We start from the raw sequence: 18,016 nt of genomic DNA, 5'->3' as shown, positions 1-18,016 counted from the left end.
AGCATAAACAGCAACAGAACATCTCGATGTATCTGTGACGTTACATATACAGCAGGTTTAGGAAGGCTGTCGAGCAAAGGGACTGTTTCAGCCTTAATGTCTCAAGCAAAACAAGACAACACAGGAAGTGGTGAAATTAGTAATGTAGACCCTTCTATTTTACCTGAATGTGGTTCAGTGCCATTGTTTAGCAGGTTTGACTCATTCTGTTTCAAAGGTGTGCTATGCTAAATGAAATGTGAACCAATCCATCAGGATCTCTGTGTCTACTAGGAGAGCGAGGATGCGGTGAAGGCACTGGCTAAAGAGAAGGACCTACTGGAGAGAGAGAAGTGGGACCTGCGGCGGCAAACCAAGGAAGCCACGGAGCACACGGGCATGCTGCGCTCCCAGCTCGACCTCAAGGAGAACCGCATAAAGGAGCTGGAGGCTGAACTGGCCATGGTGAGACAGAAAGGAAAAAAAAAGGGGGGGGGGGGTGGGTGTAACTAGACTGACAAACAGGCAGGCAGGTGGAAAAACAAACTCTCTGTAATGTTAAAAAAAAAAAATCATTTTATTTCATTCTTTGCCATTGTACACTCTGATTTTTTCCATGTTTAGTAAGTGGAATACAGTCACCAATAAAAGAGCCAGAACAAGGGAAAGAAAGGATATGTAATGCATACTCAACCAAAGTAGAGTTGTCAAGGCTCAGACACATATTTATCACGTGCATATTAATAGCAGTACATACAGCTACAGATAATAAGAAAGCACAAGTTACAGTATATGCCTGTCTGTCACTATGCACTATTTTGGGTGTACTGCATATGATCAAACACAGAAAGCCTTTGAATGTACAGTATAGCCATCCGCCATGTCTCCAACCCCCCAGATGAGTAACTGTGTCAATCAGAGAATGGAGTACCGGATGTTTGAGCGGGTTCCGGACAGGGACTACTCGCCTAGGGTCATGGCGGTAAGATGGGCCCCCAGCTTTAAAGTGCTCATATTATACTTTTTGGCTTTTTCCCTTTCCTTTATTGTGTTATCCTTCTTTTTTGTGCATGTAATAGGTTTACATAGTGAAAAAGCCCAATGTCCACCCCAAAGGGAGTTACCATCTCCCACAGAAAACACCGTTCACGAACTGCTCGAAACAGCTCTATTGTAGTCCAGCCTTTACTTCCGTGACACGCGTCATTTTGCGTCACTTTGTAACACACGTTATAATGCTTGCCTAGCTGCTAGTGTGGCACGCCCTCATAACCAAGCTAGTTAGAGCGGAGGCCCGAAGATATTAGGGACTGCGCATGTGCGACTCCCAACAAAGATGGAATAGAAGTGAGATGCCTCACTCTGTAGCTAAAATGGAGCGCTTAACCCACAGGGTAAAAAGAGGAGCTGCAACAATGTGCAGTACAACAAATATATGGTGTTTTTATGAAAATGAAACCATGTAAACCTATTCTGGTACAACCTCTGAATACAATTATGTACCTGAAAATGAGCATAATATGAGCTCTTTAATATTTGCTCTTTCTTGAACCTCCTGTCACTAGAAATCACTGGAAATCACTCCTACTTGTGACATAATTGTCATTTTGGAAAGCCCCCCACCTCAGCTGCATGTTTTTGACTAATCCACAGCCGACCCTGTCTGATCCCAGTGATCCCACCGATTCCCGCTGTGATTGATCTGAATGTGTTTTTAATTGAGCGAGGGGGGAGGGTGGAATATTCTGGCAACTAATGTTTTCTCCAAAGGTTTGTGATTGTATTCTGTCTTGCATGTCAACCACTATGATTGATAATCGTTTTACGGCTGGTAGGTAGAGATGATTGCAACAGAGCTGATTGGGCCAGTGTTGATTTGCAGTCTGCTGTCGCTTGGCATGATGATAAGATTCACACATTCACAAGATTTCAAGCATTTGTGAAACACCGATATGTCAAGGCTAATCAAAAGACATACACACAAAAAAAAAAACACAGAACTCAAAATACACTTGCACAAAGACATCTCCCAAGGCTCCAGGAGCTCATTGTGGTTCCTGCTACAAAAAGGTGAATTGTGCTTTGTGACGAGGCTCTACCAAGCAAATGTATTCATTAAACGTCTAGAAAAGTGTTTACATCCCACCAGTGGTGGAATGTAACTAAGTACATTAACTCAAGTACTGTACTTAAGTACAAATTTAAAGTACTTGTACTTTACTTAAGTCTTTTCTTTTCATGCCACTTTCTACTTCTACTCCACATTTCAGAGAGAAATATTGTACTTTTTACTCCACTACATTAATCTGACAGCTTTAGTTACTTTACAAATTAAGATTTTTATAAAATATGATGTTGTATTATAAATTAAACTACCCAAAAATATACAGGCCTACAAGTACAGCTGATATGATTAGCCGATTAAACACTTAAACACTTAGTTGATTGACAGAACTGTTTGGATCGTTTCCAGTTTCTAAAATGTGAGGATTTTTCAGCATTGAGTACTTTTACTATTAATATTTTAAGTACATTTTCCTGATAATACTTACATACGTTTACTTAAGTCACATTTTCAATCTAGGACTTTTACTTGTAACAGAGTATTTTTACAGCGTGGTATTAGTACTTCAACTTAAGTAAAGGATCTGAATACTTCTTCCACCACTGCACCCCACCAACCCGTAACTTCCTCCCCTGACAGGAAGCAAACAGCAAAAACCTCCTCCAGATATTCTTCTCCTTCTGTTTTCCCCCTTCTCTGTGCTCTCTGGAGTGGTAAAAACTGATTTTCACACAACAAAAGATGAACATAAATACAGCTGCATTTTTCATGAGACAACAACCACATGAGGAGCCCAGGGGAGAACTCGCTTGTCCACATGCACTTAGAGACTTAGTAGTAGAATTCTGGGTACACAACTCAACATGTACAGTACGCACACATATGACACATAAATAAATAAAAATGATAACTTATTTAAAAAACAACCCAGAAACATTTTCACCGTTTTTATGTGATTTTGCTTTCCGACTTATTGTATCTGTCTGTCTACCTTCTTAAGGCCAAACAGTCACTAGCCACCCTGACCAAGGACGTGCCCAAGCGTCACTCTCTGGCCATGCCCACGGAAACGGTTGTCAACGGCAACAACCAGGAGTGGGTGATGCATGCTGACCTTCCCCTGACTGCTGCCATCAGACAGAGTCAGCAGACCCTCTATGTCCACACGGGGCATCCCACTGACAGACAAGGTAGGAAGGACAGGAGCACCCCTACCGTAACACACAAGGTGGTTTTACCATCATTTAGCCTCTGCATGATCATGCAAACCTGCTTCACACACACTCACTCCTGCCATTTGCTCAGTACGACCACATTGTTGGCCACTGATGTCGCTCCGATCGTTACATTTCATGCGCTTTATGTAGCAGTTACAGTGAACATATCTTTTGCTTTGCAGCTTCCATTTGTCTTTGCCACACACAAAGGTTCCCGATGTATTTGAGAATTGTGGCAGCGAAGGATCAGTTGGTTGTTAAGTACTGTTTCTGTCGGGTTAAATGTCTGAGATGTTGCAGTAAATTGACACAGGTTCTAAGGGAAACTTTTTTTGTCTTGTTTATGTTTTGCTGATTTTTTTCACCTGAGTTTTTTGGCCCTTATTTCTATTTCTATTGTGTGGACATACACCACAGGTGAAGGAGGAGAGACAACATTGTCTGTCTGTCACTACTTAAGTGAACCATGGCTCATCTTACAGGCAGACATTTGCAGCTGAACTGCAAAAGCCAAAGCATGAATAGTCATTGACTCCCATTTGAAATTGACAACACAGTAAACGGGCAGCTTTCCCTTGCAAAAAGCTCAGCTAATTTTTTTTTTAAACATTATTTTTGGGCCACCTTTTCCACCTTTATTTGATAGGACAGCTAGGTGAGAAAGGGGGAGACATGCAGGAAATCATCACAGGTTGGATTTGAACCCTGGACCTCTGCGTCGAGGCATAAACCTCTCAGTATATGAGCACCTGCTCTACCCACTGAGCCAACCCAGCCACAACTCTCAACTGTTTTGACTTATGTTACTCCTTGTCGCTGGTAAAAAAAGAGCTGCGTCCTTTCTTTTCCTGTGTTGCATTGCAGCAGTACAACTAGCCAATCGTGGCCCTCCCTGATATGAGATGGGGACACAGAAGTCAGTATGTGGAAAATTAAGTGAGCAACATAGAGCAATATAATTATTATGAAATAGCTAGAGCCTGGAGGTAACATTATAGTCAGTATAATCTAACCCCTTAGAATCTGCGCTTGAATAGTTAAGATTCATCGAAGTGTCTAGACTCTAGGCCAACCACAGCTTCATCCAAAACTTCTGAAAAACATAAGACTAAACATTTCTAAACCTAAGTGCAAAAACTGCACTACTGGCACCTCTCAGCCTACAAAGAAAGATAAGCTTGCTTACACCAGAGTAAGAGTCCTTGTCAATCTTCCTAGAGCTTGTTTTAAAGGGCAGCCACTGGTTCACACAGGTTGCACACTAATTGGGGACATCTGGAGGAAGAAGCAGACAAAGACACAAAAACAGGGAAAACGTGTGAACAGTCACGAACCCCCAAATTGCTATGCAATTTGTTGTTCTGTATGTATCAGTCTCACTGATACACTCACATGCTAAACCTCTTTGAAGCTGTTTTCACTGTTGCTAAGCAACTGCAGATAATTGCAAATCATTTCAGGCTTTTGGTCAGGGGCTTTTTTAAATATATTTTCAATTAAGGATGTTGTAGAAAGAGAAAAAACAATTTTCCCTGTTCCCTTCTTTTGGTGCCCAAACACACCCCAAAAGAAAAAAAAACGTATATCTGTTTTTCCTCTCGTCCCGTTTAGTGGCTGCCGTGCGGGTGAGCCCATGCCACTTGCGTCAGCCTTCCGTCATCTCCGACGCCTCGGCGGTGGAGGGAGACCGGTCATCCACACCCAGCGACATCAACTCACCACGCCATCGGACTCACTCCCTCTGCAATGTAAGAGCTGCCCACCCCAGCACCCTCCCAAGTAATCACCTCCTTTGTAGTAACTGCCGACTGCCCTGCTCCCTGGCCGCTGTCGTTTCTTTCCGCCATCGTTCTGGCTGAATTCATGTTTGCCCCCACGCAGTCTGTCGTGTACTCACTCTGCAGCTGTGACTTGAATTTATGTGCAAACCAGTTGTGGTTGTTGAATAAGTGCATGCCTGGCAGCATGTCAAGTGACACCTTCCCTTTGTGTTGTGATCTTTATCTTTCCTGTTCTTTATCGCCCACTCTGCATGACTTGACTGACTTCTCCGCTCTTGTATCTCTCTGTAACTTCTGCCCATCTCTTCATCTCCGCCTTCCCTCTGCTCCCTCTTTCTCTTTCTTCCTTCAGTCCCTAGAAGATCTGGAGGAGGCGAAGCGTAAGAAGAAGAAAGAGAAGATGGGGCTGGGCTCTCTGTCGCGCGTTTTCGCCCGGGGAAAGCAGCGCAAGTCCCTCGACCCTGGTTTGTTTGATGGTACTTCAACGCCTGATTATTACATAGAGGAAGATGCAGACTGGTAAAGCACACACATTTCCCAGAGAATCACCTGGGGAGCCTTTGTGGCAGTTATCAGAAGACAGCATTGTGTTACGTGTGAGAGTGTGTGTGTGTGTGTGTGTGTGTGTGTGTGTGTGTGTGTGTGTGTTTGATGTCAGTGTGTACATATATAATAATGTGTGTGCCTGCGCAGTCTCACACTCATGCATACTTGTGTGTGTGAGAGTGTGTGCATGCGTGTGTCGTCAATGGTCAGAGGCCATGTCAGGAGCGGGAGGCGCGTCTTGCTTGTGTGAACCTTAACGAGCAAATTGCACCTGTATGTATGTACAGTTCTGTAAATATAGTGGACACTGTGACACAGCGACCTCGTGGATATGTTTTATTGTATCTGCCCTCCAAAACGGCTGTGTTATTGGATTTTTGAATTGTGCATTACATTTTGACTTTTTGTTTTCACTCAACTGGAAACTTGAAGGACTGCTGTACTTGTAAATAACAACAGTTGATGTACACTTTGTGCGTGTAAATGTCTCCTTGTCCTGAATGCCTTTTGTTATTTTTGACATGTACTCCCCTCCTCTCACTACCTTTTAACTTGAACTCCTCCCTGTTTATTGTCCCGCTTGGTCCATCCCCCTCCTTCCACACTGCCATGATGAGAACAGTTTCCTGTCGGCAACATGCAGACTCCACAAATCCGCCTCTAATTCGGTTGAACAACACATCCCTCAACCGCCAAGAAAACTGTGCACACCTTGATGTTCGCTCAAATGAGACTTCAAAGACGCTGCTAAGCGAGGAATAAACTTTCTATGCAGAACAGTTTGTTCCACGGCAACATGAAGCCAAACAGGAAATTTAAGAAATGTGTTTTCTATCTGTTAAGATAGAAGGTACATGCCTGAGGTACATGTGTGACATGCATGCACTTAGTCCCAGTCCCCAAATGCATGTTGAACCAAACCCTATGAAACAGAAATGTTTTTCTCTGGGAATGTTGTCAAGGAGATGTTTCAACAAAAAAAAAAAAAGAGAGGTCAGTTACTGATTTCATTATGTTTATTCGTAGATTTAGAAAATAAAAGCATTCTGATAAATGCTCAAAAGCTTAACATCCCCAAACTAAACATCAGCGTTTTAATCTGCTGCAAATTACATTTGAAATATTAAAGGTCAGCCAAGTCAACAGTCTCAAAGAAAACCCAGCACTACACTTTGAATGATTAAATAATTATTCCACTTATTCATGAGGCCTTGAACAATTTTTTTTCTGTACTGGATCGTACAGTACCTTGTAGCTATCATTTTAATAATACTTAAAAAGGCTGCTGGGAGTAGAATTATTCTGGGAAAAAATATTCTAAAAAAGAAAGCTATTATTATAGCATAAGTGAGAGCATAGACATTAGTTATACTAACATTGTGGATATTAGACTGATGGTCAAGGCTTTTCCAAACCTCAGGAATTAGGTCATTTCACCAGAAAATCGGAATCTCAATTTAGAGCCCTGAGCGGAGAGCCTACATTAAATGAACTGGTATAACAATAACGAGTGCCAACCCAGGAGGTTAAAAATCAGATTTAAGCAGGCTAATCAAACTGAAGCAAATGCATATCTTCTCTCATGACCCCCAAATTCTGTTTCAGAGTTCAGGCTATTGCTGAAAAAAAAAAAAAAAAGCAATTAACTTGATGCCAAAGGTTAGTAGTGTTTCTTTAGGCAAAAGAATGGCTACAGATGTTGGATTATTTTCATCCTTTCATTGGCTTGAGCCGGAGTCTGCACTGCCACCCCCAGGAAATCTTTTCTCTCCCTGATATTCAACTAACACTGGGTATTTGTCAGTCTCATCTGAAACACTATAGAGTCACAGATTACATTGGAGCTACACCACAGTGGTTGTCAAAAGAGCATCCATGTAAGCAGCCAGGGGATTAGCTCAAACTACATTTGGGCTTGCAGATATTGGATTTAGAGGCGAATCACTAAGGTAATTCATAGATAAGTCATCATGTATTAAATTGTATGTATAGGAACAACAACTCAACCAGTTTATTTCATTAAGCATTTGATGAAATGTATGAGAATCTAGGCTATTTTTTATTTCTTCATCTAACCAACTTCTGCTTATGGGGAAAAAAACATATCAAATGAATAACATTGTATAATTATATGTTTTGAGCCACGGTCTCTTTGTCCTTTATTTTCCACAAGTATTTTACTTTTTTGTAAATGAGATAACATTACAGAAATCTAATTATTATTATTATTATTATTATTATTATTATTATTATTATTAAAGAGTTTTTATTTAAAGTCAAAGATGTAGGCCTCAGTGGAGGACTTCTATTGTGAGGTCCTGAGATGTTTAGAAGTGGATAGTAGCGAACTTTTAAAGGCATGGCAACAAAATTACGCTCAAAAGAACTAAATGAGAAGATAAGATTATTTTAAAATAAAATAAATAACGTTGAACTTCCATGTGGCTGTCCTCTCTTTCCCTGTGTTATTGTTCGTGTGTTTACCTGTTCATTTGTCGTGGTATTGCTCTAACCCTGATTCACCCCTTTATGCTGGGGGGCTGCTGCCATTTTTAACCTATGCGTGAGCCTCCCTCATCCCTGCAAGTCCATCTGTGAGAGGACAGCATCCCAAAAGCTTCCAAATGGCCTCCTTTCCTCTCTCTCCCAATTTAAACTCATTCACCCTGAGAAGCATTTCTGCCCTTTCGATATTGAAATCAATAATCAGAAAACAGAGGTAAGGGAGGGAAAGGAAGCCATGTGAGATTGTTGGAACAGAATGTGTCAGCACATGGTGTCAATAATGTTCTGCTTTGATTTGACCCCTGACCCTCTAACACTGACCCCTCTTGCCTGACCTCCACCGGACTCCCAACACAGTGAAGTGACCCAAGAAGTAATCAATCAGACTCAGTAAGGCCAAGGTACACAAGTTCCATTTGCTTTAAAAATGAGCTGTGCTGGGTTGCAAACTGTGTTTGCAGATGCCTTCTAACTCTCAAAACTACATCACAAAAGGACCTCAGAATATAGCACTTCTTCAAGTTCAATCTAATTCTGATGCAAATCATCCGAAAACAATTGAGTGCTACCATATACAGTATGATAATGTAAGCTTTCGGGGGCAACAGCAAGTGTTTTTTTCTTGTTTATTGATAATACTCCAACAGCATCCCTTTGAACTGAAGTCTCTTACTTCAACTTCCTATGACACATTTATATTAGTTCAACACAGACTTCAGATAGACTTTACAGATTTAACATTTTGGGAATACACATTTTCTTTCTTGTGGAGAGTTAATACCACATTCATATCTGTAAGCTAAATATGAAGCTACAGCCAGCAGCCGGTTAGCTTAGCTTAGCATAAACTGCAAACTGGCTGTAGCTTCATCTTTAGCGCACAGACATGAGAGTGGTATCAATCTTCTCATCTAACTCGCGACAAGGAAATTAATAAACTATTCTTTTAAAGCTTTAGTGCGTAACTTTTTGATATTAATAAACGTCCGTTACATTAAAGCCATTGCCAGATGAGTTGCTACAAAGCTAATTAAGACTATCAGCTCCAAACAACTCTCTCTGTCTTTCTCAGTATGGCAATGTTCAGAAGATTGTGTCGTCCGGTGACTTTACCGCGCAGAAGCTCGAGTGAAGATAATGACATCTTCTGAAGAGTCCATCATGTTTTTGAATCCTCCGTGTCCTCCTTGTTTACTAGCAACTGCGTGGAGGAGGGGTGGGGGTGCCGACAGTGTTGTTGTCATTACTTAGAAGTCCTCATGGGGGCGACAGAAACTACGCACTATAGCTTTAACGTCCTTTAACTAATTTTCAAGTTACAGCCAAAAGAAAGCGAATAAGCACATTTCCCAACATATAGATGTGTTCCTTTAAGGAACTTTACCTTCTAGTTAGATCGCTACTAGGTATAATGCACCAGGTTCATCACTGGCTAGCTACCTTGGGTGTATTCATTTATCTTAAATGTCCATGACAGAACACTACATGCTTCTCCATTTCTCATCTTGAGTGTGACATAACATCAGAAACGCTGCAGTGTTGTAGCGATAACATCCATTGCACCAGCTATTGAAGGATGTGTTTAAGGATTGATTGCTTAAACAGAACAGTCTCTTGTGTCTTACAGTATGTCAAGTGTACACACTCTATGTTTCTCCACACAAAAGGACTAATGATCCATCACAGTGTTTACAAAACAACGCCTGACACTCATGGCATCAGATAAGGGATCAAACCTCTTCACAGTTGTATGACCGCAGCGCTGTACGATGTTCTTCTGACCCTCTCCGCCTTCAGTGGGATTTTTAACCCCACAGGAGGACCCGACTCTCAGGTCACACAGAGTCCAGTCTCCAACAGTTTGGTCTTCAACTGGATGTCAGACAGCCAATTCTGCAGTTCTTTAGGCAACATCCTTTCGTAAGGAGTAAAAAAACAGACCTTGTATCTGGACAAGAGTGCACTACTCTCCAAAGAGCAGATTTATCCAGCTTAATAGGAATTGCTCTCAAAGGGACACTTACAAGTGCACCAGTTTATGTAGTGCTCTTAGGAGGGGGCATAAAAGCATCCGGCTTTAGATGAATTACTAAAGTGTGATAGAAATCAGTTTATTTGGTTCCTGCAATCATTCAATGGTGAATCTCATTTTGACTAAATGCACAGTGTTGCAGTAAAGCATGCCATCAAGTAGGGTTTCTATTTGCTGTCTTTGCTGAATACAAGGAGACATAAAGAGACAAAGAACCTGTTGAGTTAATTTTTGGTCTGTTTTAGGGTTGAAGGGGCCAGGCAACATTTCAAACTGGATGACTCACATAGGGAGTGTCATTCAATCTCACATTTTTATTTTTCAATTGAAATAGCAGCAATGTTTGTTAGTGTTGCTGCACAGGCAGGGCTATTTGTAATTTGGGCTTTCTCTCCAAACAACACCTCAAGCAGATGAGCATACTCCACACATGCATGTGTCGTGAGTAATCAGAACAATGATAGTATGTCCGATATTGAAAGCATCACATGATGCTATGTCAACTGCTGAGCACAAACCTGGCACTAGGTTGCCACCTGCTGGTAAAGACAGAATATTGGTTCTCAGTGAAACAAAGTGAACTGCATTGTTGGCCAATATATTGAAATCTTGAGAAAAGGGTAAACAGGAAACATTTGGCTGCAACGTAGTTACATAACAGGTAAGCAATACAAGACTATAAGGAATAACTTAAGGAGCATTTAAAGGACAAATTACAATTCCAAGGCACAATTTACTCCATAGTAAATAATACTAATGTGAGGCAGATTTCATATTGCATCAAAATGTAACATCATTTTCCAAATTGCAGGCATTTTGTTTTCAGCGAGCTGCTGCTGCAGGCTAATTCAAACAGATGAGTCATGTTAATTCAATAAACAGCTGGCTGTTTAATGGACTTCTTACGTGATGAGCAGCATGTTTATTAAAGCTGCAACTTTGTTTGCAGCATCGCTGGCAAACGCTTGGCTTGTTGTCACGCAGCCAAAACCTTGGGATGTTGTTAAAAGCGTGATTGTTTTGAAGAAATAATTCACCGTCTAGTTCCCTTCCGCCACTGAGTTGGTTTTATGTCAGTGATTTTAATTTGTTGCAGTATGTTGGAATTAACGTTTAGTTTTTTCATTGCTCACTATACCCACTACCACCTCTGCCTTCACTCACACCCTCAACTACATCACCCACATGTCCCCCCCTCCCCTTCCCTCATCCACCCACCCACCCAGACTCAGACAGCCTCTCCAGCCCCACCCGCCACAGCCTCAGCCTGTCAGACGGGTCTGAGGACCAGCTGGACCGCCTCCAGCAAGTAGAGCTGGCTAGGATGACGCCCATGTCCCAGTGGAGGGCAGGCACTGTGCAGGCCTGGCTGGAGGTTGTCATGGCGATGCCCATGTACATCCGCACCTGTTCAGAAAATGTCAAGAGTGGAAAGGTAGGATTAAACCACTGGACTCACTTTGCATTTTACATCAATTATTGTGCACAAATATGTAAATTACCAACCTGTCACATTTCAATCCTCCTTCATTTGTTTATAGGACACTTTGTGGCTTTGGTTGCAGTAAACTGTATCACATTTTGCAGGTTTTACTTGGGCTAACAGATGAAGACCTGGAGCTGGGTTTAGGTGTCAGCAGTTTAATGCATCGCCGGAAGCTCCGCCTGGCCATTGAGGATTACAGAGATGCTGAGAACGGTAGAGGGTGAGGAAGGGAAACAGAGTATTCTTGTAAAGACTTGTCACCTACATTATGTGGTAATGTAAGAAGGTTATCTGATGGTGATTTATAGTAACAACATTTTTAAACTGCAGTGTGGGATCATCTTTTTTCAGTCATAATATGGACTTTATATAGAGAGATACATGTTGAGACATAAAGCTCCAATAAATGCAACTGTTTCACTGTTTTGAAAGTTTCCCCCTTTGAGATTCAGATTAATGATATGGAGGTCACTTAAACTGTAAACTATGTGTCTGTTAGCACAGCAATAGGATGGTGATCCGTCCAGAGTGTTTCCCTGTCTGTATGAACAGCAATATTAACTACCTGTGAATTCACCAAAATCACAAAAGTATATCAATATTTTCTCACTTACCATATATGTATACACCATGCAGCTACTGTAGTTTGGGTTTTGAGTTCTGCAGCCTCAAAGCATTGAAAAAAATGACATTTGAAAAAATCTAAAGCATTGCGCCTTTCCAAAATCAGTGTCCCTGATACTCTGGAGTCTGGATAGTCTAAATTCACATCATCATTTTCATAAACCCAGGTTGAAATCTTCAGTTTGTTTTGTCTGATCAACAGTCTAAAACTACATATTAATTTTACTGTCATAAAGGACTACAAATAAAATTATGCAACTGACAATTTTGTCTGTTAAGATTTTTAGCTGATGATAGTGTTGGTGAAATAACATTTCACTGGGGTTGTACCTTGTACGAGTTCAAATTGATTTATTGATTCATTGAAAACTTACCACTAAAGTTATTATAATTCATCCTAAAAGTAACGTGAACATCTGAGCCAAATTTGAGAAATTTCACTCTAAATCTAAATGTCACAGAACATCAATGTTGTAAACATTTACAATCTTTATAAATATAAGGGTTCTATGTTTGTCAGGCTGTTTTGGACTTTTTCTGTCCCCTAGTGACCAAAACCACAAAACAAACAAAACTCCCACACGATTATGTGTCATTATGATGTTTGAGCAAAGGTTAGGGGATCCTTAAGTCAGTAGGAGTAATCTTCTGGGAACCACAACTGTATGTACAAAATTCCATGGCAAGCCATCCAATAGCTGTTTGGAAAAGGCTGGACCAAAGTGCTGGACTAACCAAGATGTAATACTGGTATGTTTTCATGGCTATATAACACAAAGAGCCTTTAACAACTTGTCTGTGTTCAGGCTGTCCAAGGCTGCAGATATGGACCACCACTGGGTGGCCAAGGCCTGGTTAAGCGACGTGGGCTTGCCTCAGTACTCGCAGGCCTTTCACAACCACTTGGTAGACGGACGCCTGCTGAACTCCCTGACACGTCGTGACCTTGAACGTCACCTAAACATCACCAAGAAGTTCCACCAGGTCAGCTTGCTGCTGGGCATCGAACTGCTGCACTTACTCAATTTCGACAAGGAGGTAAGTGAGATTCTGCACCGTGTTCACAGGCAGAGGACGGCAGTGAATACACTTGGGTCTAACAGAACAGTTAAGTAAAAGGTGTTTGTTAAAATGCTTTCCAGGCACTGCAGGCTCGCCGGATACAGTGTGAGCACCAGAACGTGGATCCGTTGGTGTGGACCTCTCATCGGGTCATGAAATGGATCAAAGATATTGACCTGAAGGTGGGGACAGAGAGAAAGAGAATGCAACTTTAAGAAATGTAAAACACTCAGTTCACAGGTCTTACTTCTGTGTAAACTATATGTTATCCTTTCTAAACTCACATCTTAAAACAAAAACTGAAGCTACAGTCGTTGCAACAAAGCCAATATTTTGATTAAATATTAATAATCAAGAGATATTAATGTATTGGGCATTATAAGAACACTATCGGGTGGTATTGTAGATGATCGAGGCTCTTGTGTTTACTCAGCACTCCTTATCTCCACAGAGTGATAGAAGGCCTTTGTTATTGTATTTGTAAGCTGCTAGTTGGTTACAAAGCCTTTCAGATTTCTGCCGCTATGGCGATGCTGCAATATGAATACATCCCCAGTCAACATTGTCTACTGTCCTGGCATAAGACAACATGTTTCCATTATGAGGCATGACCACATTCAGGGTGTTTAGAGATAAGGCTGTCTGGACTGACATCCTGTTAATATCCTCAGGGAGCGTGACTTTATATTGATCAACAAATTAATCAATGTGTTCTTTTTCTCGGAGCAAATTTAACATCATTAATGAGAGGCTGTTAATATCAGTGCCTTTTCCTTTAGCCAGTAATGGGCACAGTATTACATGAGAGAATTTTAGATTTGATCTTATGAATGAAAATTAGTCACTCCTAGGCTGTCTTTCCGCCCACATGTTCAGGAGTTTGCTGAAAGTCTTCTAAGCAGTGGAGTTCATGGCGCTGTCATGGTTCTTGACCCTACGTTTAACACTGACGCCATGGCAACAGCACTGGGGATTCCTATCAACAAGCACATGGTTCGCCGACACCTTGTTGAGGAGATGAAAAACCTGATTGGCCCGGCCAGGTGAGACAGAGCCCACTATAGAACCACTTACTGTAGCCTCTGTTTATGTGTAACTAAATTAGATAAGAGATTCCCTAACCTGAAAGGGACAATCTCTGATGATACATGCTGTATATGTCTGTAAATGTTGCACAAAGGTGTATTCTAGTATCTTTTAAATTTTTGGCTGTCCCCAACAATCTGCTCCTTCCCATGTTCCCTTGCAGAACGGATGCCAAACAGGAATACGAGCGTCTTGACCTGGGAACCCCGCCAACCCCCCTTCGCCAGAACTCCCTGGGCCGACCGCCCAGCTCTGCCAGCCGACACACTGATGACGAAGGCTCGCTGAGGAGGAGGGCTGTCAAGGTGGGGGGGGGTGGAATACTCTTCTTGAAACTTTCATGAGTTGTTTCTCTCAATTTCAGCCTATATTTTGATATAAGAATCAAAACCAGGCTCTGTCACTTCCTTGTGGTGCAGAAGAAATGGAGCTCAGTGTTAACAAATTACAAGACATTAGAAGAATGTTACATAATAGGGATTTGACACAGCAGGTGTACAACATTAATGAGATCAGTGCAGACAAGACAATCTGTATGGCAGCAGGCTGAATACAAAATAGACACAAACTACAACTAGGCTGATGAAATAGAAAACTGTGCTTTAATTACACAGAGAATATTTCCTCCATGAGACATCTTGCCATCAGTAGCACCAAGTAAACAGGGCCTCAAGGCTCAAGCTGACACACGTTGGTATATTTTTCTTGGTCTTGCCCTATTTATTTAGCCTGGCTCCGCCCTCCTACGTACTTCCGCTCAATTTTCATTTTCCTTCAGTACTCAGTCTGGGTTTGCGGTATAGTCTTGGGTATTCTCCGATCAAATATTTGGCGGTCCAATCAGCGAACAGAGGGAGTGGCTGAGAATGATGACGTTGAGGTTGTGACGTGCGCTAGTTTGAGTTATAATTCCGTAATGGCGGCGGAGAAAGATGCGGTCTGTTGTGGCAACGCTGCCGAATATCCAGAAGTTAAAGCCCGAGCAAGAACAATCTTTGCTGAGTTGTGTTGGTGGCCATGATGTTGTGGCCCTCCTCCCCACGAGGTTCGGGAAAAGTTTGATTTTCCAGCTCGCTCCGTTAGTGGTGAAGGAGTTGACTAAGGCGAACGCTAGCGATGCCGATAGCTGTTGTTGTCTCCCCTCTTGTTAGCCTGGTCCTAGCAGACAGTACGTAGGAGGGCGGAGCCAGGCTACTAGAGTGACTCTGGGCAGATCCAATAGTTTTAAACTTCGACAGAGTACCCACCTTCAAGGAAGTTAACACTTGTCAATGGAGAGTGGCCAGACTCTCTGTACAAATGAAATGTACGAGAGTCTGGTAGGACCAGGCTACTATTTATTAAAGGCCTTTTTATAACTTTTTGTAAGCAACCTTGAGTGCCTGGACATGATTCTTTATGACTTTCTTGGTCATCATTTTTCTTCCATTTTGTAAATAGGGCCTTGTTCAAGAGTATTTGTAGTAGAAATAAATGTGTGTTTCTGTTTCAGCCTCCAACAGGCTTCAGCCCCAAAGCCCGCAATGGGCGAGACTTGAGTTGCCACAGCAGCTATGGCTCCCTGCCTCGGGAGGGTCGAGACCAGACTCCGCCCAGAGCTGAGGGAAGCCCGATCCACGGTTACACCAGCATCGAGGTCACCAACGTGTGAGGTCATCAGAGTGTGACACCAGCTGTCAGCTTCATCACAACTAAAGCTACATCATGGACATTTGTCATGTGCACCTGAACATGGGATGGTTATTTTTTCTAAAGATGAGAATTTAGAGGATAGATTGCACTTTTAAAACGCGACAGGATTCTTTTTTACAAGTTTCCTGGTTTAAGAAAACATTTCATTGTGAGCAGGTGATATTTTGATGTTTTTGAGGGCAGTTATTTCCCTTCCACAGCGCCAGAATCAAGAGATGAAGGACTCTAGCTAAATGATTATTTTTCTATTACGTTGTGTGTAAATGGTTCTTTGTGAATCAGGATGCAATTTGTTTTTGTTGACTGGTTACTGTTTTTCCGAGGAAAATTAAATTAAAAAAAAAAAGAACGGTTTGCATAATACAGGGTACTTGATGACAAAATGAAAAAATCTTTCATATCAGTGTAAACTGCTCTTGTTTCATTCAACTCTGCTGTTTGTGATGCCTTGTTAATGTAACTGAGGACAGTGGACAAAAAAAAAAAGACTTGAATTGAATTTTAAATTCTCAAGTTTATGTTTGATAGTCATTTTTCATCTTGCACATTTACACAGTTGTGTCTAAACAAATGTAGCACCCTCATTTGATGTTTTATACTGTGCAGTAAACATGGTAAAATATTTGAACAATGCCAACAAAAGATGACCGCAGAGCTGTATGTCAATAGAAGCCTCAGGGCTGAAAGGTGTGAGGACGCAGAAATGTGAAAATGAGAGTTCCTTAAATGAAATAAAGATAACATCTCAAATCTGATAGACGTGTTGCGCCCATCTTCAGCATAAAAATAAAGATAAACTTACTAAATGTAATGTGAAAGGGATTACGCACAATTAGAAACTTACAAAGATTCATCGACCAACACTGCAGCTGCTCTATGCACCTTTTTTTAGCCTTTTTTAGTTTGTTGTTTTGGTTTTACACTATTTAATGTTACAGATCTCAACAACCCTGTTTTCAACAACAAAAATCCCAGCCTGTCTTGCACCAAACAACAAAGTTTGTAACTAGCTGGTAAAGACAACAACAACAACAACAAGTGAAAACAGACATAGCATCTTTATAAATATAAGGGTTCTATGTTTGTCAGGTTGTTTTGGACATTTTCTGTCCCCTAGTGACCAAAACCACAAAACAAACAAAACTCCCACACGATTATTGCAGCTTTAAAGATAAATTTACAACTGATTAGTTTGTAGACAGTGAGAAGAAAGTTAATTGGTTAGACTGGTGAATGCAATTTGTGACTGAGCTTGTGAGAAAGAGGAAATCATAAAAACACTGTAAATGTTTGCATAAAGGACGACAGCAGGTCATGGGAATGTAAAAATCCACCGTCGGAAGAATTCAAGAGTAAATGTGAGAGAAACAGTCTTCCTTATTGAGCTCATTTGCATAAGGAAGTGTGTGGTTCACTTCCTCCACTGTAATGCAAATGAGGGGTCCATTCTAAACTCAGTGGTTACCGCAGTGTGATAATACTGACTCTGTACACTTGATTGATTACTTGACAGTATTTTGGTGGGTCACTCCAGTAATCTCGTATCTCTCTGCTCCCTCTCTGGCATGTTAATTCAAGTCTCTGTTTAGACCTCCACGCAATACAACATGGTGCAACTTCCTCCTCTTACTCACAGTAACTCGATCATTGTGGCAAGCTAAGGATGACACAGCACCAAGCTAGAGAGCCAGCTACACTACCTCACTTAATACCTTGTCTAGTAATCCACCCACAGTTTGATGCCCATTTGTACTCTGAGATTTCAGAGGTATGACGAGGGAAGATTTGCAGGCGAGTTCCACTCTACTCATCAGGGAAACATTCACTGAAGACATGTAATTACATGCTCATGTAGCAACCATAAAACCAAGATCAATGACATACACGTCAGTGTATGAGAAGGAGCTTTCAAATTGGATTGCACAACAATAGTTATTTTAT

The 18,016-nt window shown here is 41.4% G+C and overlaps 2 protein-coding genes across 4 annotated transcripts in view; both read left to right on the top strand.

The window, feature by feature from the left end:
* The window catches only part of LOC144520730 (kazrin-like), a 199,919-nt gene extending 191,893 nt beyond the window's left edge, over positions 1-8,026 (top strand). The window contains exons 7-11 of one of the 3 annotated variants that reach the window (XM_078254693.1): positions 277-444; positions 878-961; positions 3,045-3,234; positions 4,873-5,009; positions 5,395-8,026. In XM_078254693.1, coding sequence (XP_078110819.1) covers positions 277-444; positions 878-961; positions 3,045-3,234; positions 4,873-5,009; positions 5,395-5,565 — 750 coding nt within the window. In that variant the 3' untranslated portion in view covers positions 5,566-8,026. Of the gene's footprint in view, positions 1-273; positions 445-877; positions 962-3,044; positions 3,235-4,872; positions 5,010-5,394 lie in introns of all 3 variants that reach the window. The other 2 variants (XM_078254695.1, XM_078254694.1) reach the window with 2 other exon arrangements.
* Positions 8,027-9,120: 1,094 nt separating this feature from the next.
* On the top strand, positions 9,121-16,794 carry LOC144520731 (kazrin-A-like). Its single transcript, XM_078254696.1, has 7 exons — positions 9,121-11,560; positions 11,713-11,831; positions 13,042-13,273; positions 13,378-13,479; positions 14,174-14,340; positions 14,547-14,688; positions 15,876-16,794. Exons 1-7 carry the CDS (start codon positions 11,450-11,452, stop codon positions 16,032-16,034), a joined length of 1,032 nt encoding a protein of 343 aa, XP_078110822.1. The 5' UTR covers positions 9,121-11,449; the 3' UTR covers positions 16,035-16,794.
* The last annotated feature ends 1,222 nt before the right edge of the window (positions 16,795-18,016 follow it).

The sequence above is a fragment of the Sander vitreus genome, chromosome 7 (assembly GCF_031162955.1).
Source record: "Sander vitreus isolate 19-12246 chromosome 7, sanVit1, whole genome shotgun sequence".
Taxonomy (NCBI): Eukaryota; Metazoa; Chordata; class Actinopteri; order Perciformes; family Percidae; genus Sander; species Sander vitreus.
The sequence above is the reverse complement of the archived record's forward strand: the minus strand, read 5'-3'. Positions and strand labels throughout refer to the sequence as shown.

Excerpts from the sequence above, each read along its gene's own strand:
- LOC144520731 (XM_078254696.1), top strand. The coding sequence starts at position 11,450 with ATGACGCCCATGTCCCAGTGGAGGGCAGGCACTGTGCAGGCCTGGCTG. Across the intron at positions 13,480-14,173 it reads TCAAAGATATTGACCTGAAG|GAGTTTGCTGAAAGTCTTCT; the intron begins GTGGGGACAGAG and ends CCACATGTTCAG. Across the intron at positions 14,341-14,546 it reads AACCTGATTGGCCCGGCCAG|AACGGATGCCAAACAGGAAT; the intron begins GTGAGACAGAGC and ends GTTCCCTTGCAG.